A 17,085-nucleotide genomic window follows, 5' to 3' on the forward strand; every position below is an offset into this window, starting at 1 on the left:
TCAATTTTATTTCTTAAAAATAAACAATCGTTTATTACAATAAATTAGTCTCAATAACTTCGATAAAATGAAAATTCAATACATTTTTTGATATATAAAAAAAAATTGAAACTAACATTATAGATTTTAACCCAATCATCCAAATATAATAGACAGCGGTCGCTTCGCTATTTTGGCGAATTCAGGCGATTGCTTCGCTTTTTTGGCGAATTCAGGCGGCCGCTTGTTCGTTTGCCACCTTAGAATAAAAAATAGATCTATAAAAAGAATACCGATTACATAAATGATTTGCTCTTTCAAAAACAATTGGATTTGTCATACAGTTAGCAGATATTTGGATAAAATCATTAAACAATGATAGAATATTCTTAAAATAATTAATTTTACATATACCATTATGTAGATGACAAAAATGAAACCATTTTAAAACGATATAAACGAGAAATATAGATTTAATTTCTCTATTAATATAATTATACTGTCCACAGCTTCACAGACACAACCAGATTAAGGTCACATTGTTTAATTACATAATTTTCATAATCCAATTAGGAGACAAGACAATTTATTATAGGCCAAAAATAATATATTGTAATTTATTGTCTGTTTGATGTAATTATTAAAGATTTATATATGCAATGAAGCGTGCGCAGTGTGCTGAAGACAAATTGATACTGAGAAGTGATACAGATAAAAAAAAATTAAAATATATAAACTATGATCTGAACTGTATTAATCTAGTTTGAATGTAAGTTTTAATATATAAACGGACATTTCACAAAGTAAATTAATTGAGAGATATAATAGATATTAGATTCGCTAAGGTGTCGAAAGTCACATAAGTTCATTAAGATTAGACGTTGGCGTGGTCAGCTCTCAGCAGCTCCTGACCCTCGACGGAGGTCCAGTAGTCGACGAGGAGGTCGCGCTCTGTCTCCAGGCAGCTCAGGAATGTCGACATGTTCTCCCCGTTCTTTCTGATACCCAGCAATTGCTTCTTCAACTGAACATTCTGCAAAAATAAATAATATAGGTGAGGCAGAGATTTAAAACAAACTAGCTTACGTCTATGTCTATGCCAATTTTAGCGAGATCCATGTAACCGTTCTGGAGATACCTTCTAACAAATATCCATCCATCCAAAATAACCATTCAGTTATAAACTAAATAATTATGGCTAAATACTTTCAAATTACTTCTAAATGCAAGTTACATTACACTTCAGAAAATTCTAGCTATAAATGTACACTATTTACTTTCTTATTCATCCAAATTCAAATACATCTTTTAAGCAAATAAAAAAAAACTAAATAATTAGTTAAATCACATTGTTCTGACAACATGTATGTGTTCAGTTTTACACAAGGACGAGGATAATCCAACCCAAAACCAAGATACAAAGATTGTACTAAAAATATTAAAAAATAATCTTGGTAATAATTGAGAAATGTAAGGAAACAATAGTGAGTTACCGAGAACAACATGTTTTGCGGTATCTTATCGATTTGGGTCGCGACCCATTTGAACTGAGCACATTATTCAAGTATAATTACGACAGTGCGCTCAGCATTGCTCATGTGGACATTTCACATATTTCTCTGCATTACATTATGTACATTAACACTAAGTGACGACAGCGACGAACCTATTTTGTATTACTATGGCTTAGTAAGTTGATTAAATGTATAAATATTTTTAAATTTAACTGTTTTAAAACATAATTTATTTTTCATATATTGACTTATTAATTCATATTCAATTGCAATAATAAAAAAAAAATCTAATTATCACTACTAACTACCTATCGTCTACGACCTATCGAGGTCACAGAGACGAATTTCCATTTCAATAGCACAAGCAACAAGCTTCTTTCAAAATCGTAATTACCACATTCATGTTTGTTATTGTTATTCTTTACATGTATGTTTGTATATGTGTGGATCATGTCTGTATTTAGGCAAATGAATTCGCTAAACATACAGTACATTAAGGTAGCCAAATATGTATGAAAAGAAAACTGTAAGTAAGTTTTACATTAATGGAGTTATTAGAGTTTTATGTATGTTAGGAGGAGAGCGAGCGCGGGCTGGGAGCGTGCGGGGCGCGGCAGGCGTGCTCTGCACTGCTGCTGCGGCACTGGCGAGCGCCCGCATTACTGCGCCTGTGTCGCTGTCCCCGCAGGCAGCGCTGCGATACGCGCGCATCTAATGACCGACTGGTAGAGCTCAACAATAGAGCTTATTTCCAGGTATCACTTCCTAAGCTAATATCCTAGTGATAATATATATTTTTTTATAGATAAATAGCCTATGATAAAATTATTAATTTTAGTTTTTTTCATCATACAATTCAAATCATTAGAATGGCAATCAGAGTAGGTTACAAATTTACTGTTATCTAATTCCAGTTCTGCACGCCGGTAACAAAGTGGCCTGAATGCACTCTATCCGACACACCACTCATCGTCGACACGCAGTACGACCGAATGAACCCGGACGAAATTGAGGCGATGCACCATCAAAACGTTGCACTAGTACCGCCGAATGTCACTCTCAACTGTCTATGTCATTATCCTAACTATTGGCGTTGGAACTCGACACAGGGCACTATATCAAAGTATCAATGTGGCTCGATGCCTCTATGTAAGTCCGGAGACTTCTGCGGCAACGTGAACTACGAGCTGAACGCGCTGTACCAGTGGTGCCTGTGCCCGCGGCAACACATGTGTGCACACAACGGCGGCGTCACACGTCTCTACATATCGGAGCTGCTGTACCGCGGCCGCGGCTGGCGCGCACATTGCCACCCGCTATACCAACACTACGACTACTACTACGACGAAAACTAGTCACAATTCATGTTTTCATTGAAAACTTTGCCATAGCCAAAATGTTATTACAACTTTGTTATTAAAAGCTTTAAAAAAGATGAGGTAATTTTTAATGTTCATATTACCACTACAAGGGATATATTTAAAACATTAGTTACATATTTCACAGGCCAATTAGTTCTGTATGACGCTCTGTTCGTAGGAGTTTATGAGGAACTTTAAGCCAATATAAAAAGCGTTACCGGTGCAGGTTGTGAGGCGATGTCTTTGACGATGTTGCGCAGCTGTTCGGGGAAGCGATCCGGCCACAAGCAGCGGCTCACCAGCCCGCCCTGCTGCGCCTCCGACGCACTTAGCCGACGTCCAAACACCACCAGATCGTTTATCTATTAAAATATAACATTTTTATTTTTACAATGTCAGGAGTGAAAACAAATGTTTTTTTTAGCAAATAAAATCAAGAGCCAACCATTTTTTTGTAATACCAATTTAATAATCCTTAAAAACTGTTTAATATGTAACAAAAACCTATCAGTACTTTTTTACACTGTCATAATATTGTAAATACTTACTAATGATTGTGGCAATGAATTGCAGCGCGCGGTGATTGCGGCAAGGCCGGGCTGCATGGTGACATGCTGCGGGGACTCCACCAGCGAGAAGGTGGCGGTGTCTGCAGCCAGTGCCAGGTCACTGCAGGCCAGCAGGGCCAGGCCCACGCCCCAGCATGCGCCCCACACACCCGCACACACCAGCTTGCTATGCTGCTCCACTGCACTCAGCAGAGACCTGCAATGTTACACATGTACAATATTACTAGCAAACCTAAATGCATAATTTTCTTCTCAACAAATTATAAAATAAAATACTTAGATGTCTGTAACAATAATATTGAATAATAAAGTTAAACAATCCAGTTATCAACCACAATATTAAAAATTTCTCAATAGGCACAAATTTACCTTATTGATTCAGCTATTTCAAATGCATTTTTGGCTCTTGTTTTTTCATCATCATGAAGCAAGGGTCTCATGTCCAGTAGGGAGCACAGAGAGCCACACTGCGATGTAAGCAGTGTCACCGATATGTCATTCCTTGCATCAACATAATGCAATACCTGCTCCAATTCCTTAATAACCTGAAATTTAGTCATAACATAAGCACATTTGATATTTTTATTTTGCCAAATATAATTTAGTTTAATTTTAAGTGTTTTGGTTTCAAATTGTGATAAATTTCATTAACTTTCTAAAAAAAACACATTATGAAAGATTCCTAATCAAATGTACATAATAAGCTTACCTCTATATTATAAGTGTAGTCACAATGTATATCTATTTCTGCTAATCTGAATCCAATATTTAAAGTCAAATATTTAAATTTTCTTTCATCATCATGTGGCACCAATTCTTTCATTCTCTTTTGTTTAGGAGGCTTATCAATTTTGCTACTTTCCCTTTTTCTTTTATTCAAAGCTAGGGAGAGTTTGGAGTTGAGCTTTTGTTTAATGGATAAACAATCATCTCTGTTAATAATTTCACTATTATTTATAACAACTGAATCAGACATGAAACCTTCTGTTGGTTGACTTGTCTGATCATCACCTTCTGTAGCTTTATTTGCCTTATCTTCTTGAATTGCTTTTACAATTTGCGGTCCACTAGATTCTACGTCGCTTAGCCTCCGCGGACTCATACATGTGCTAGAATATGAACTTGATGAATGACGTCGATAGATGATAGAGTCGTCCGCACTATGTGTCTCAAAGTCATCACAGGCCGGAGACTTCACAGAACTGCTCAGTGATGTCCTGTGTTTCCCACTTAAAATTTTCTTTGGATCTCCCTCATCATATTTAGATGAATCTTTCTTTCGCTCTCGGAACTTCATTTCTTTACTATCAGGTGTCGAACTTTGAAGCTTTTTTATAAATTCCGCTTTAGTTTTTACATTCTTTTTACCTTTTGGTGCTTCAGGTGTCAGTTGATATATCATATTGACTGCACCCTCATCCATTAAAAGTTTATCAACCTCTGATAACCTCTTATTTTGCTTTACATTTTTAGGTGATGGTTTTTTCCACTGCAACTTATTAGATATAGGTGATTTTGATTTAGATCTAATAGATGGTACTTCAGTCTTGATTTTCTTGTTAGGTGAAAATTCTTTTTCCGCTTCACTATTCTTAGTCACCGATTTACCTTTCGTAAAAGTATCTGGGTTATCTGGATCAAAAATTACTTTCTTTTTTATTATTCTTCCGAGTCTTCTTTGAGGCTGACCCTCATCTCCACTTTTATTGGATTTCTGGCTATGATCTTCACTAGCAGCTGAGTCTACAGATGTTCTGATTAATTCTTCTTTATTTATCACTGCCGGTTGTATTTTACTTTCATCAGGTTCTGTCTTATCAACTAACTTGACAGATTTATCAATTTCAGAAGTTTCCTCATCATCCCAGTCTTGCACTAATACATTAATAATGTTATCAGTTTTTTTCTGTTCCTTCTTTTCACTCTTTTTTGGCTTTTGCATTCGTTCCAAGCGGGTCCTCTTTTTACCATATTTTAATCTCGAGAGTTGTTGCAAAGCTAACTGAGCTTCTCTCGATTTTGCATTTACTGTGGTGTTCTCAATTTCTTCTATTATTTCATTTTCTGGAGCTTCGGCGTCTTTACCTTGTAATATATCTAATAATTCCTCTTTGTTGAAAACTTCTTGACGTCCAGTACAATTATTATTTTCCACATTGTCTGCTACATCAGATGACCGTAATACTTCACTCAATTCAATACCCTGCCCAAACTCGCTCAAAATATTTTTTGCAGCTTGTTCATCAGAATTTGCCTCATTCACATTATTTTCTTTGACATCATTACATTCCACTTCAACCAATATTTCAGTCTTAAATCTAACACCATCCTTATAAGACAATTCTTCATGATTAATATCAACTGGTGTTTCTTCTTCACTTATTTCTTGTATCACTACTGTTTCTTCAGTGGCCCCCTCACCTGATGGTTCTTCATTAGGGACTTCATCTGTTGGTGCAGCTGCAATCTCAATTTCTTGATAAACAGTTTTCACTAAACTGTCAACTTCCGTATTCGACTCTATGCTGTCCTTCGATGGTTCCTGTTGACTAATTGCAGACTCACTTACGGGTTCTGTATTATTCTCCGGGAGCGTGGGTTCATCTGTTGTCGTCGCAGTCTCACTTATTGGTTCAGATTCTACAGAATTTTCTTCCTTCTCGTTACTCAGCGGCGTTATAACTGTTTCCGTAGTGTTACCTTCGTCGGCCGGTTCAGCTACATCACTCTCCACGACTCCATTAGATTTATGACACACATCCTTTTCTACACACTCAGTGGAAGTGTTTTCTGTTTCAGTATTGGTTATCACATCATTAATTAAAGTATTCACCACAGGAGGCTCTTCTATTACTTCCATTTTGTAACTTATAAGAAATTATATTTGTAAATAGTACCCTACACTGTTTATAGTTAAACTTAAAACAGGCTAACCTATTATGTTGACAAATAAATGAAATAAAGCAATTCCTAATGCAACACAAAAATGTCTTTACCGTTACATTATTATTATATCACATTTATTTTTGAATCTATTAATCTAAAGCGGTGAAACAACATGGATTTTAATAATCTAACAAGCTTTTCACTTCGTCCACTTAAGATTTTTTCAATGCGTCGTCGTCCATTTCAACTAATGTTACCACATTACAAGTGTATATATGAAAAAATAGTCATAACACTTGTTTTAAAATATGTTTTTTTTGTTAACTGTTTATTTAAAAAATAAAATGAAGGTAGGTTAATCAAAAAGGTAAATAGATATGATGTGATTTTTCACTCATGACTTAATTCCTGCTTTTATAAACCTGGAAGAAACGAAATTGTCTCAGCGTTCGGAACCGTACGATAATTATCGTACACATACGATAATTTTGTGCCTACATACGATGTACGATAGCATATTATTATCGTACGCAGATTGTACGATAATTTCTATCATGATGCAAAATTTGAGAATTTATATTATTTCACTCATGCGTTGATAGTCTAAACCGCAGTAGCATGATTTTATTTTGTCCAATAAAATCTTGAGAAAATACCGGGAAATACAAGTTCTTTATTCCTATTGGTCCTTACGATCCGCTCTACTAAGTTTCACCACTGCCAATACTGTAACTTTATCCAGCGCCTGCTGTACACGCTTTCTTATTGGTTAGTATAGCATCTACCAATGCGAACAAGAGAATATAAGTTCGATATTTCGATTATGTTCACACTTCATATGTATCGTATATTTTGTGTAGAAAAGTTGGCAGTTATTTCGTTATATTATTACGATTATATGTCCGTATTCGCTCTGACAAACGGAATTATTCAAATTAAGTGAAGAAAGAAGTAATTTTCTAGAGCAGCAAAATTTTGATCATATACTCGGAGTGATTGTACGATAATTTCGATCCATGTACGATAATTTTACGCCCCTGGTACGATAGTCAGTCCACTTCAAGTTGCTAACGCTGAATTGTCTGTGATTGAATTTGTAGATGCTGTCTCAGTGACACATGTCAAGTCAATTATCAGAGAAGCTATTTGAAAACAATGCAAAAAATAAAATGTGCCGAGAATATTATAAGTGACATCAATGTTCTATCTCAGTGCCATACCATTATAGTTTAATTTATACGTTTAAATTCGTGTTAATACGCATTTACTCTTAAAATGAATATTCTTCCAAAGAAAAGGCAAGTATAGTTTTTATTTTACGTATCTCTTTATACATACAATTTTATTTAAAATCATTGCACGTAGTGTTAGATTGTCTTAATAATATTAATATCTCATTAATGTTATCTTCACAGATGGCATGTGAGGACGAAAGAAAACATAGCAAGAGTAAGGAAAGATGAAGCTGAAGCAGCTGAAAAAGAAAGACAAGAGAGGTTACGTATAGATATTGCAGATAGAGAAGCTCGTCTTCATGTCTTGAAACAAAAAAGTAAACAAAAGTTGCAAGATTTAGATATTAAATTATGTGAAAAAGATCCTACTGTTGCAAAACCTGACCATATTAATTTATTCGAAGATTTAGAACATTCGGTAACTTCAACTAATAAAGATCATGACTTAGAAGCAAAAGAAAAAAAGGAAGAATATGAAAAGAAGATTGGATATTTGACTTATCTTGGACAAGATACCAATGAGGCTCAAAAGAAGAAAAACTGGTATGAAGTGCCACCAGAGTCATCTAGGTATGTGCGGTCTAGTGAAATAAAGGATACATATGACAAACTAGTTTTGAAAGACCCTGATGGCAAGCCAAAGGAAAAAGAATTAGACATAAAAGATGGTGAGGTTTGCTGGAAAGCTAAACAGAGATTAGATCCCATGAATGCTTTTAAGTCATTTTGTTCACAAAACCATACAACTAATAAAGAAAGAAGTACAAAAGAAGCCCCATCCAAATGTTCAGATAAAAAATTAAGCAAACCTAAGAGTAAAAATATTAACAAATATGAAAATGATAAAGAAGAAAAACTTAAAAAGTTAAGAGAAGCACGTCTAAAGAGGGAACAGCAAGAAAAATACAGAACTGAAATGTTCTTGAAGAAACTTGGTGGCGCTGAGTGTCCCAGTCAAGAACAACCAAAAATACCTAAAGTAACACCTAAATACAATTCCCAATTCAACCCTGAATTAGCAAGACAGAATTATAGATAATACATACACAAACAACTATGAGTCTTGTCTAAAACAATGAACCTCTGCTTTTACACAATTATACCTAATGTCAAGTAGAAATATGGTAACAGAAAACCAAACATTGTGTTATTTTATCGAAAGTTAGACAATCTATTAGAGAGAAATAACTGACAGATAAAGTATTCCAATCCTTTGTTGTATATTTCAAATATTATATAGAGTTTAGTGTAATCTAAGGAAGATTTATATAAATTAATCTACTAGCGGTCGCATGCGACTTCATAAACGCGAAATTAAAAAAAAAGCCTTTAATATGGACGCATGCAACTGCTACCTTCCTGTTAAAATCAGACCAGTAGTTTCAGATATTACCTGGAACAAATGCTGATTTTATTAATTGTTTATTATACTCAGATGTACTTTGAATGAAGTATCTAAAATGTTTTCACTAATGTATTGAAATAATAACAAAGATACATATAAATGTTTTATTTATTAAATATTTAAGTTAAGTTTTTAACCTTAGATAGAAGCTTAGATTATTTTGATAGTAATAGATTTTTGTTGATTGTATACTGTAAGGATGCTATGCAGTTATAAAAAAATTAAAAAAATAACAATTTATATATTAACTTATAACTATTATATACACTTTACTTAGTATAAGCTGTGTTTAATATATTTTTTATAACTTAACATGTACATTGTTTAGCATTGCCAATGGCAACTTATCTTCCATCTTCTCAAATTCATAATTGAATGTTTCACAGAAAAGTTGCAGTATTCTCATAATAAATGCACTTTCTACTGACACCTCTGTGGCTTTTAACCTGCAAAAAATATCTAATTATTTATATATACTTTATTTATACATTATACATACATATATATGACTTCTAAATTTATAACATTTCAGTTTTTATTTCTTCGCATAAATAATTGTTTAAATAATAATACTTACTTTGCAAGACTTGAAACTTTTGCATAGTTACACAGAGTATCAATAAATACATCTATACTATCTGTTTTGCTTTGTCGTAACAATGTGTAAATACCCACAAGTAGGGGAAACCCGTCAATATTTTCCCCTGGTTTTCTAGTAATTAGATCACCTAAAACATCAAATGTTTTAAATTAATTGGCAAAGAATTTGTTGCTATATGTTTTTAATTCAGATAGACACATAATAAAATGAAGATAGGGTTTCATTTGGTCAAAAAGATATTAAATGTTACCTGTACAATAGCATATTTGTAGTTTTGATAATTGAGATATGAGAACGATTGCCAATATTCGACCCATGTCCGTGTTTGAAAATTCTTGCGCATGTTTCATGTAGACTTTTTCGAAAGGCGAATTTATTCCGCATCTTACGAGATATTCGTCTAATTCATGAATTAATGATAATGGAATGCTTTGTAAATCATTTTTGCGACCTTTTAATTCGCTAAGTAACGCTCTGAAAAAATACTAGATTAGTTTTGCCAACATTCAAAATAATTACAGAAGTTACGACGAGACAAAAAAAAAAGATAATTTTGAGAACAGGGAATTTTGGATGTAATGATGGAAGATTATGTGCACTGCAAATTGAACTTACTCATTCATAGTCCTTAACGAGGCCTCTAAATGTGCTGAATCAAATTTACATGTGGTGTTCAATTGATAAGAGACATGTTTCCGTAGCAATTGCAAGCCTCCAATAAGAAGTAATGCATCAGTTATTTGTTGGATTATTTTCGTACACTTCGCTATTACTTGCTCTACTTCTTTAGGGTCCAAGTTTACAGAGGCGATCGTGAATTTGTCTTGAGGATTTCTGAATAACACTTGAATGTTTTGCAATTGATTTTTTATCATGAACGCATAAAGAGTATCTAAGCCATGGAGCCCTACAACACCGATAGCGTCGTTCAATTTGGCAAAAGTTTTTGTATTGACGACTTCTTTTTGCGTTTTCACATCATACCACGCGGTACAGATATTTATGTACGCGGATACCCTGAAAAAAGGATAAAGAGCAATAATCATGTTATGAAAAAATACAGTAACCTTTGTTTAATTATTTCGCAAATATAATCACCTTGAATCAATAAGAGATGCAACTTGTCGTGCGAGAGATCCCATGAAGCCAGCAGAGGGTCCGTACAGCGACACGCCTTTGCGTAAACTAATCTCTTTGTTTACACTATTGGTAATAATCGTAGAAACCTTAAAAATGAAAATGAAAAATCTTTATATAGGCACACTAAATATACAATATTCAATGTTGCCTTGGCTCCTTAACTAGTGAAAACTGTATTTAAGGAGCAAAGGACTTCCCTTATGTGAAATTACATTATTCTTAGTGAAAATTATAGATTTAATTAATTCAAACAATAAACTAAATTAATTCAACTAAACACTTATCAATACAAAACAGCAACATATACTTTTTTCTTTGATAAATCATTTTTGTTCCAATATAAAATAGCCCAATATTTGCCAATATTACTACCTGTTTACCTGTTTTTGCCAAATTCTTAAACCATGAATATTTATATAATCCTGTATATACTCCAAAGATCTTTTATAACCATCCATACTGTCTGATAGTTTCTCAAGGCGAGTTATCAAATTGCCAGGCTTCTTTCCCTGTGGTTCTAGAAACTCATTGAACTTTTTACTGATGTGAGTGTCGAGTTCTCTCAGTAAACCTTCCTCGAGTAATTCCGCCGGATCAACTCGTATAACACCCACTAATGTTGTTCTCATGTCCAAGATACCTAAAATTAAAAAAAAATAATTATAATATACACTTGCATATCATGCCTTTGATGGATAGTCAGGCTACTTACCTGTCGTAAAGGTTGAGGCGGAATGTGTAAGCTTTGCAATTTCCATCCTATGTTCTAACTGAGCATACTCCCTTAACTTTTCCTTTTCAATTTTAGTCGGTAATTCCTTAATAGTCCATGTTTGCAGATCAATAATCTTTTCCACAATATTAAAAACCATTTCAGGAATAATCTGAAGCACTTTTTGAATGTATCTAATCAATTCATTGCTGTAATACTGAGAAACGGATACAAGATCTTCGCTTTGGGCTTGATTTATCCTCAACAGTGGTATTTCCATTGCACTTGCTATTTTAAGAAATAGCGCTCTTAGTCTACTCGTAACAACTGGATTCTCTTTTATGCTATTTTGCATATATTTTGTATACAAATCTATCGTACACCACGCATAACTAAAATCTGCGACCGTTTCTAAAGTAACCAGAGAATCTTCTTTTAGAGATGCGATTCGTATAAGATTTCGTAATGCGTCTTTTCCTTCAGAAAGAAATTGCAATATTGTTGAAGTACTTTTAATGCCGTGAAACTCTTCTACTTCGTGTAATGCTTGAATCAGTTGTGTTACTTTTTTTATAGATTTGCTGGTAAAAGGATCACCCAATGACGACACTTGCTTAGAAATATTTTCAATCCACAATTTTAATCGCTCGTTTTGCGATATTTTAGCAAATGGTTTGGAAGACGAAAAAAGTTCGGATAGATTGTTTAAGGCTTCTATAGCGAGAGTTTTATTAGATTCCCACGTTAAATTTTTGCTCTCTAAAAGCTTTTGTAGAAATTCCCTAACCTTTAATTCTAATTCCGCTGTAGATATCAACAGTTCTAGAACATTGAGTGGATCGTAATTAGATTCTTTTAGGACTAAATCTCTAAGTTGTTTACCCTTTTTGTTAATATCGAAAAATATGACATCACTATTGTGTAATATTAGCCATCGTAAAACATGATTGGAATTGATAATAATGTTTAATATTTTACTTATATTATCAAGTACAAAATCATCAGTCAATGTTCCTTCTTTTAACAACTGTTGCATCTTCGTGATTAAGACTTGTACCGAATTTCCTCTTTTGCTAAAGATGTCTTTTACCATTTTATTGTTGCAAGTATTATGCAAAGAATTTTTAGCAGATTTGAAATTTTCCCAAAAATCTACAAGGTTCAGTGTAACACCCATGTAAACTGGGACAATCCAGTTGCATGGAAAAAACTTATCTGCGATTTCTCGCATTTTGGTTGTGTCATTGTGTAGATAATGTGGAGTAAAAAACAAACACACAACCAGCATGCTTGCCTGAGTTGCAAGAGCTGAAGCCTGATGCTCAGGTATTGTATATACTGCTAACTGATTGTAAATATCTTCAGATCTAAGTTTTCCCACTACTTTTTCGACAAAGTTAGGATGAATGGGTACTCGGCTGAAAAATATTCAAATAAATCTGTATTCTTATATATAAAATTCTCGTGTCACGTGGTTCTTGGAACTTGAACTCCTCCGAAACGGCTTGACCGATTCTCATGAAATTTTGTGAGCATATTCAGTAGGTCTGAGAATCGGCCAACATCTATTTTTCATAACCCCCCCCCCATTTAGTTTTTTTTAACTGCGCGCGGACGGAGTCGCGGGCGACAGCTAGTTATATTATAAATTATTCTTAAAAACATTGACTTCATTTTTACTTTAAAAAATAATTGCTTTGTACAAATTTCATAGATATAAAATGTAAACACCTACCAAAACAACTCCACAGGATAATCTGAAGGTTTTTTTAAATGCATTTGGTCATAACCAGTATCACGTAGCAATTTGCAAACATCATCCACATTTGACTGGGACTGGCTTGTGCTGTAGCGATAAAAAGCAACCAGTAACCTTTCCCTTACTAGTCCAGGAATGTATAGATCACATAGCAAGAGCATTGAGCCATATAGGTATAAAGATTCACACTAAAAATAAAATTAATGAAAATAAATCCTAATATGAGATTTCTACATTAGTTTTTCACAATCAGTTGGTGACATATATTTCATAGAAATATTGTGTATGCAAGAAAAATGTTTCAATCTCACCAAAAGTTGTTTGCCTTCAACATCTTTCATCACAGTATCAATAGTCTGTTGAATAAATGCACCATCATTCAACTGCTCCACAAATGTGTTCAGATCAACTATGTACTGATATATGTTCTCAAATAATAAATAAAACCTTGTTATAAGCTCCAAATACTTTTCTTTGAGATCATCATCTAAATCTTGAAGTTTCTGAAACATCCAATAACTTAAAAAAACACTTAATGTATTTAAGTATAACAGACAAAGAATAACTTACTATATTAGCATTGATCTTTTTTTCTTGCTGATCTGAAACCTTAAAATAACTAAAATCTAGGATCACATCTTGATACTTTTGTTGTAGTTCTTTAGAATCTAATCTGTAATAAAACACAAAATAAAATAGATCATTTTAATTAAATGATAGTAGGGCAGATGGTGGTGGATTCACTAAAGCAGTAACATTAATTTTCTTGCCTTAATTGATTAATCTGCCTTAAATAACAGTAAATAATCTAGACATATTATTAAAATTGGTGTGTCTGTATGAAATATCGAAAAAAATATATTTCGTACACAATGTATTTACGTAGTTTTAACGAAAAACCATTTTTTAAATCTTTGTCCCCAAGGCCGCGTCCCAGGTAATCTCCGGAACAGCTGGACCACTTTACACGGGACGAAGTCGCGGGCGACCGCTAGTCTTACTAATATTATAAATGCGAATGTTTAGATGGATGGATGGATGTTTGTTTGAAGGTATCTCCGAAACGGCTCAACGGATCTTGAGGAAATTTGGCATAGATGTAGAACATAGTCTTGAAGAACACATAAGCTACTATTACGTTTGTTTTTAATTTCGCGCGGACGGAGTCGAGGGCGATAGCTACTTTTAAATAAACATGAACTAACAAATAGATTGTAGGTATATGGTCCTTGAGTCGCAAAACTTCTGCCAATATAGCATTTCCATGAGACACAAGTTTTAATAAATTTTGAGCACAAGGATTGTCTTCTGCCAGAAACACCCTCATTGTTCTTAGTCTCCAAACGCCTAATTAATTAAAATAGAATGTCTTTCAGTTCGTAAACAAATCATTAGACAGTTGATTTTGATTGATATTGATAAGTAAGATATGAGAAAAAAGTGACAGACGCTAGGTCTGTGTTGCCAACTTCAAACAAAATTTTAACAATTTGGTAATAAAGTTGAAAATAAATAATAATAAAGTTAAGTGTGAAGCTCAGCAAAGCTAGTAAACCATTCTTTTAAAGATTTTTTTGGAAACATATTTCCGATGTGTTATAGTCCCGCAGTTCATTAACAAAATACTATTTTTGTGACAAAACCATACTGTTTTGAAGATTTCTATCACCTATACTACACAACTTTGGATAGAGGTAAGTTGGGTTTAATCTTAAATTGCCTTATATTTGACCCTGGAATAAATGCTGTAATATGTAACTGTTTTAGTCTATACTTGAAACAATTATTGTAGTAAAGGAAAACGATAATAGCAACTTAAATACTTCAGTCAAATTCAAACCCACAGATGATTATAGATATGTCAAAATGTGAATCAATCATTGACCGCTGCATGCAGGGTACAGATGTCAGAATTAGTCGGAATGTTGAGTAAATATAAATAAATTTAGTTATATCGCCTTGCTGCGAACAAATGCAGCATTGGTGCACTTCGTTCAGGCGGGTCACTGGGCAGTCTGACGGTATTGCTAAAGTTCATGTTCAATATATTTCCATGTCATTAAAGATGATCGTGTTATTGAATTAAACATTTAATTTTGTTTGCAATATTTCCATGTATTGATACGACTTAGATCTGAGGAAAAAAAATTCTACAAGATGTCTCGTTCCTTGTTAAGTTATGAAACCCTCGTGCACGCTATGGCAGGGGCTACGGTAAGCAGTTGTTTTATTATGAATTTCCAAAAAAAAAATTAAATCCGTACGTGAAATTTTAACTCTTATTTGTATGTGTCCTTACTTAGATTATAAATCCGGCACACCCTAGTAACTGAACAAACTATAAAAAAATTCCTATGTTTTGTAAAACATAACACAAACTTAGCTCTAGGTAAAACTACCAGTTGAGTTCCCACTGCAACTTTACATCTGTTAATGTAACTTTGTAGACCATGCCATAATACTTAAAAGTATGTATGACATATTTAATAAATAAGTTTGATTTTAGGGGAGTGTTGTTGGCATGACTGTCTTCTATCCACTAGATATACTGAGATCAAGACTTCAAGGTATGAAATAAGCTTATAACATACATTGATATTTTTTTACAATATGGTGATAATAATTAAATTGGAGCTTCACATTATTTGCAGTTGATGAATCGGACAAGTTAAAAGGATCACCATGGGAATTACTCTTGCGCCTTGCAAATGATGAAGGCATTCTTTCATTGTACCGTGGGCTGGCACCTGTTTTGCAATCACTTTCAGTTTCAAACTTTGTTTATTTTTATACTTTCCATGCACTAAGAAGAAGAACACCAAAAAGTAATTCTGCTCTTCAAGATCTAATGTTTGGAATTTTAGCGGGAGTATTTAATGTCCTCATAACTTCTCCTCTTTGGGTTGTTAATACTCGGATGAAGTTAGAAAAAAACAACTATGGCAGTCTTGTTGAAGGTTTGTGGGAAGTTTATAAGAAAGAAGGAGTGCGCGGTCTGTGGTCTGGCACAGTGCCCTCCTTGCTTTTGGTTTCCAATCCAGCCATCCAGTTTATGGTTTATGAAACAATGAAAAGGAAATTACTGTCTGCTGGTAAATTTGACAATCTTACAGCTTTTATTGTTGGTGCATTGGCTAAAGGTGTGGCAACATCTTTAACTTATCCCCTACAACTAATACAGTCTAGACTGAGGGCCGGTACTAGTATCAAACCCTTATTGAAAGATATTAAATCCAAACCCTCAATAGCATTCCGTGGCCTTGAAGCAAAGCTTTTGCAGACTGTGTTGACAGCTGCTTTAATGTTTCTCATATATGAAAAGCTAGTCAGATTAGTTCTAGCAATTATGAGAGTGAAAATTGTAAAGCGACAATAAGCTTGTCATTTTCAAATACTCTTGTTATGTTTTTATCTCAATTTAATTTTATAGCAAAAACTTTTTAGGCGTTCTCTCCAGTCCTTTATAAATTCTTAGAACTATCAAAAACTGCATCTAATATAATATGTTCCATGCCACTACAATTTTATCTTATTGTGAACTCTTCTCAAAATTGGACCTTGAACATAGATGTAAGATTTGTATTTCATAAATTTTCCTTAAACAATTAATATTATATGAATATTTTAAACATATTTGAGAATATTTCCTTCACATAAAACAATTACTATAGTGAACAAAAGTTTTATAAAAATGAATTAAAAACATTGGTTTATTTAATAATTTTGTCAATATTCTAGTGACTTGTATAACAAAGTATGCAGTTTTTTTTTCATCTATGAATTCTTATTCACGGTTATCATGTATATGGTGTACTATTTACTATGATTTAATAAATTTTCATTAAGGTTTCATTTTATGATGGCATATAATATTTACATTGGTGACAAGCTGTGTGAAGTGGTTAATGTGATAATGTTTGCTCT

General features: G+C 33.5%; 5 protein-coding genes across 6 annotated transcripts; 3 read left to right on the plus strand and 2 right to left on the minus strand.

Moving 5' to 3' along the window:
• Positions 1 to 581: 581 nt before the first annotated feature.
• Positions 582 to 6,554, minus strand: LOC106719181. Its single transcript, XM_014513452.2, has 5 exons — positions 4,133 to 6,554; positions 3,793 to 3,968; positions 3,403 to 3,619; positions 3,073 to 3,216; positions 582 to 1,012 (listed from the first exon to the last, which is right to left on the minus strand). Exons 1-5 carry the CDS (start codon positions 6,281 to 6,283, stop codon positions 854 to 856), a joined length of 2,847 nt encoding a protein of 948 aa, XP_014368938.2. The 5' UTR covers positions 6,284 to 6,554; the 3' UTR covers positions 582 to 853.
• Positions 1,493 to 3,053, plus strand: LOC106719183. Its single transcript, XM_014513455.2, has 3 exons — positions 1,493 to 1,668; positions 2,069 to 2,248; positions 2,408 to 3,053. Exons 1-3 carry the CDS (start codon positions 1,576 to 1,578, stop codon positions 2,846 to 2,848), a joined length of 714 nt encoding a protein of 237 aa, XP_014368941.2. The 5' UTR covers positions 1,493 to 1,575; the 3' UTR covers positions 2,849 to 3,053.
• An 841-nt stretch (positions 6,555 to 7,395) lies between the features above and the next one.
• Positions 7,396 to 9,028, plus strand: LOC106719138 (leukocyte receptor cluster member 1 homolog). Its single transcript, XM_014513396.2, has 2 exons — positions 7,396 to 7,607; positions 7,725 to 9,028. Exons 1-2 carry the CDS (start codon positions 7,585 to 7,587, stop codon positions 8,581 to 8,583), a joined length of 882 nt encoding a protein of 293 aa, XP_014368882.2. The 5' UTR covers positions 7,396 to 7,584; the 3' UTR covers positions 8,584 to 9,028.
• Positions 9,029 to 9,233: 205 nt separating this feature from the next.
• On the minus strand, positions 9,234 to 14,582 carry LOC106719214 (WASH complex subunit 5). The gene is made up of 11 exons (XM_014513498.2): positions 14,367 to 14,582; positions 13,732 to 13,834; positions 13,473 to 13,664; positions 13,138 to 13,349; positions 11,403 to 12,820; positions 11,071 to 11,330; positions 10,649 to 10,776; positions 10,166 to 10,567; positions 9,801 to 10,024; positions 9,527 to 9,677; positions 9,234 to 9,395 (listed from the first exon to the last, which is right to left on the minus strand). The coding sequence occupies exons 1-11, from the start codon at positions 14,486 to 14,488 to the stop codon at positions 9,251 to 9,253; spliced, it is 3,357 nt and encodes a 1,118-aa protein (XP_014368984.2). The 5' UTR covers positions 14,489 to 14,582; the 3' UTR covers positions 9,234 to 9,250.
• Positions 14,583 to 15,054: 472 nt separating this feature from the next.
• On the plus strand, positions 15,055 to 16,671 carry LOC106719141 (peroxisomal membrane protein PMP34). Of its 2 annotated transcripts, XM_045680269.1 has the most exons (4): positions 15,055 to 15,182; positions 15,294 to 15,375; positions 15,668 to 15,728; positions 15,813 to 16,671. In XM_045680269.1, the coding sequence occupies exons 2-4, from the start codon at positions 15,319 to 15,321 to the stop codon at positions 16,535 to 16,537; spliced, it is 843 nt and encodes a 280-aa protein (XP_045536225.1). In that variant the 5' UTR covers positions 15,055 to 15,182; positions 15,294 to 15,318; the 3' UTR covers positions 16,538 to 16,671. The 2 variants fall into 2 exon arrangements, with proteins under 2 accessions (XP_045536225.1, XP_014368888.2); XM_014513402.2 differs by having other exon boundaries at positions 15,055 to 15,375.
• Positions 16,672 to 17,085: the final 414 nt, after the last annotated feature.

Source organism: Papilio machaon, chromosome 12, assembly GCF_912999745.1.
Source record: "Papilio machaon chromosome 12, ilPapMach1.1, whole genome shotgun sequence".
In the NCBI taxonomy this organism is placed as follows: domain Eukaryota; kingdom Metazoa; phylum Arthropoda; class Insecta; order Lepidoptera; family Papilionidae; genus Papilio; species Papilio machaon.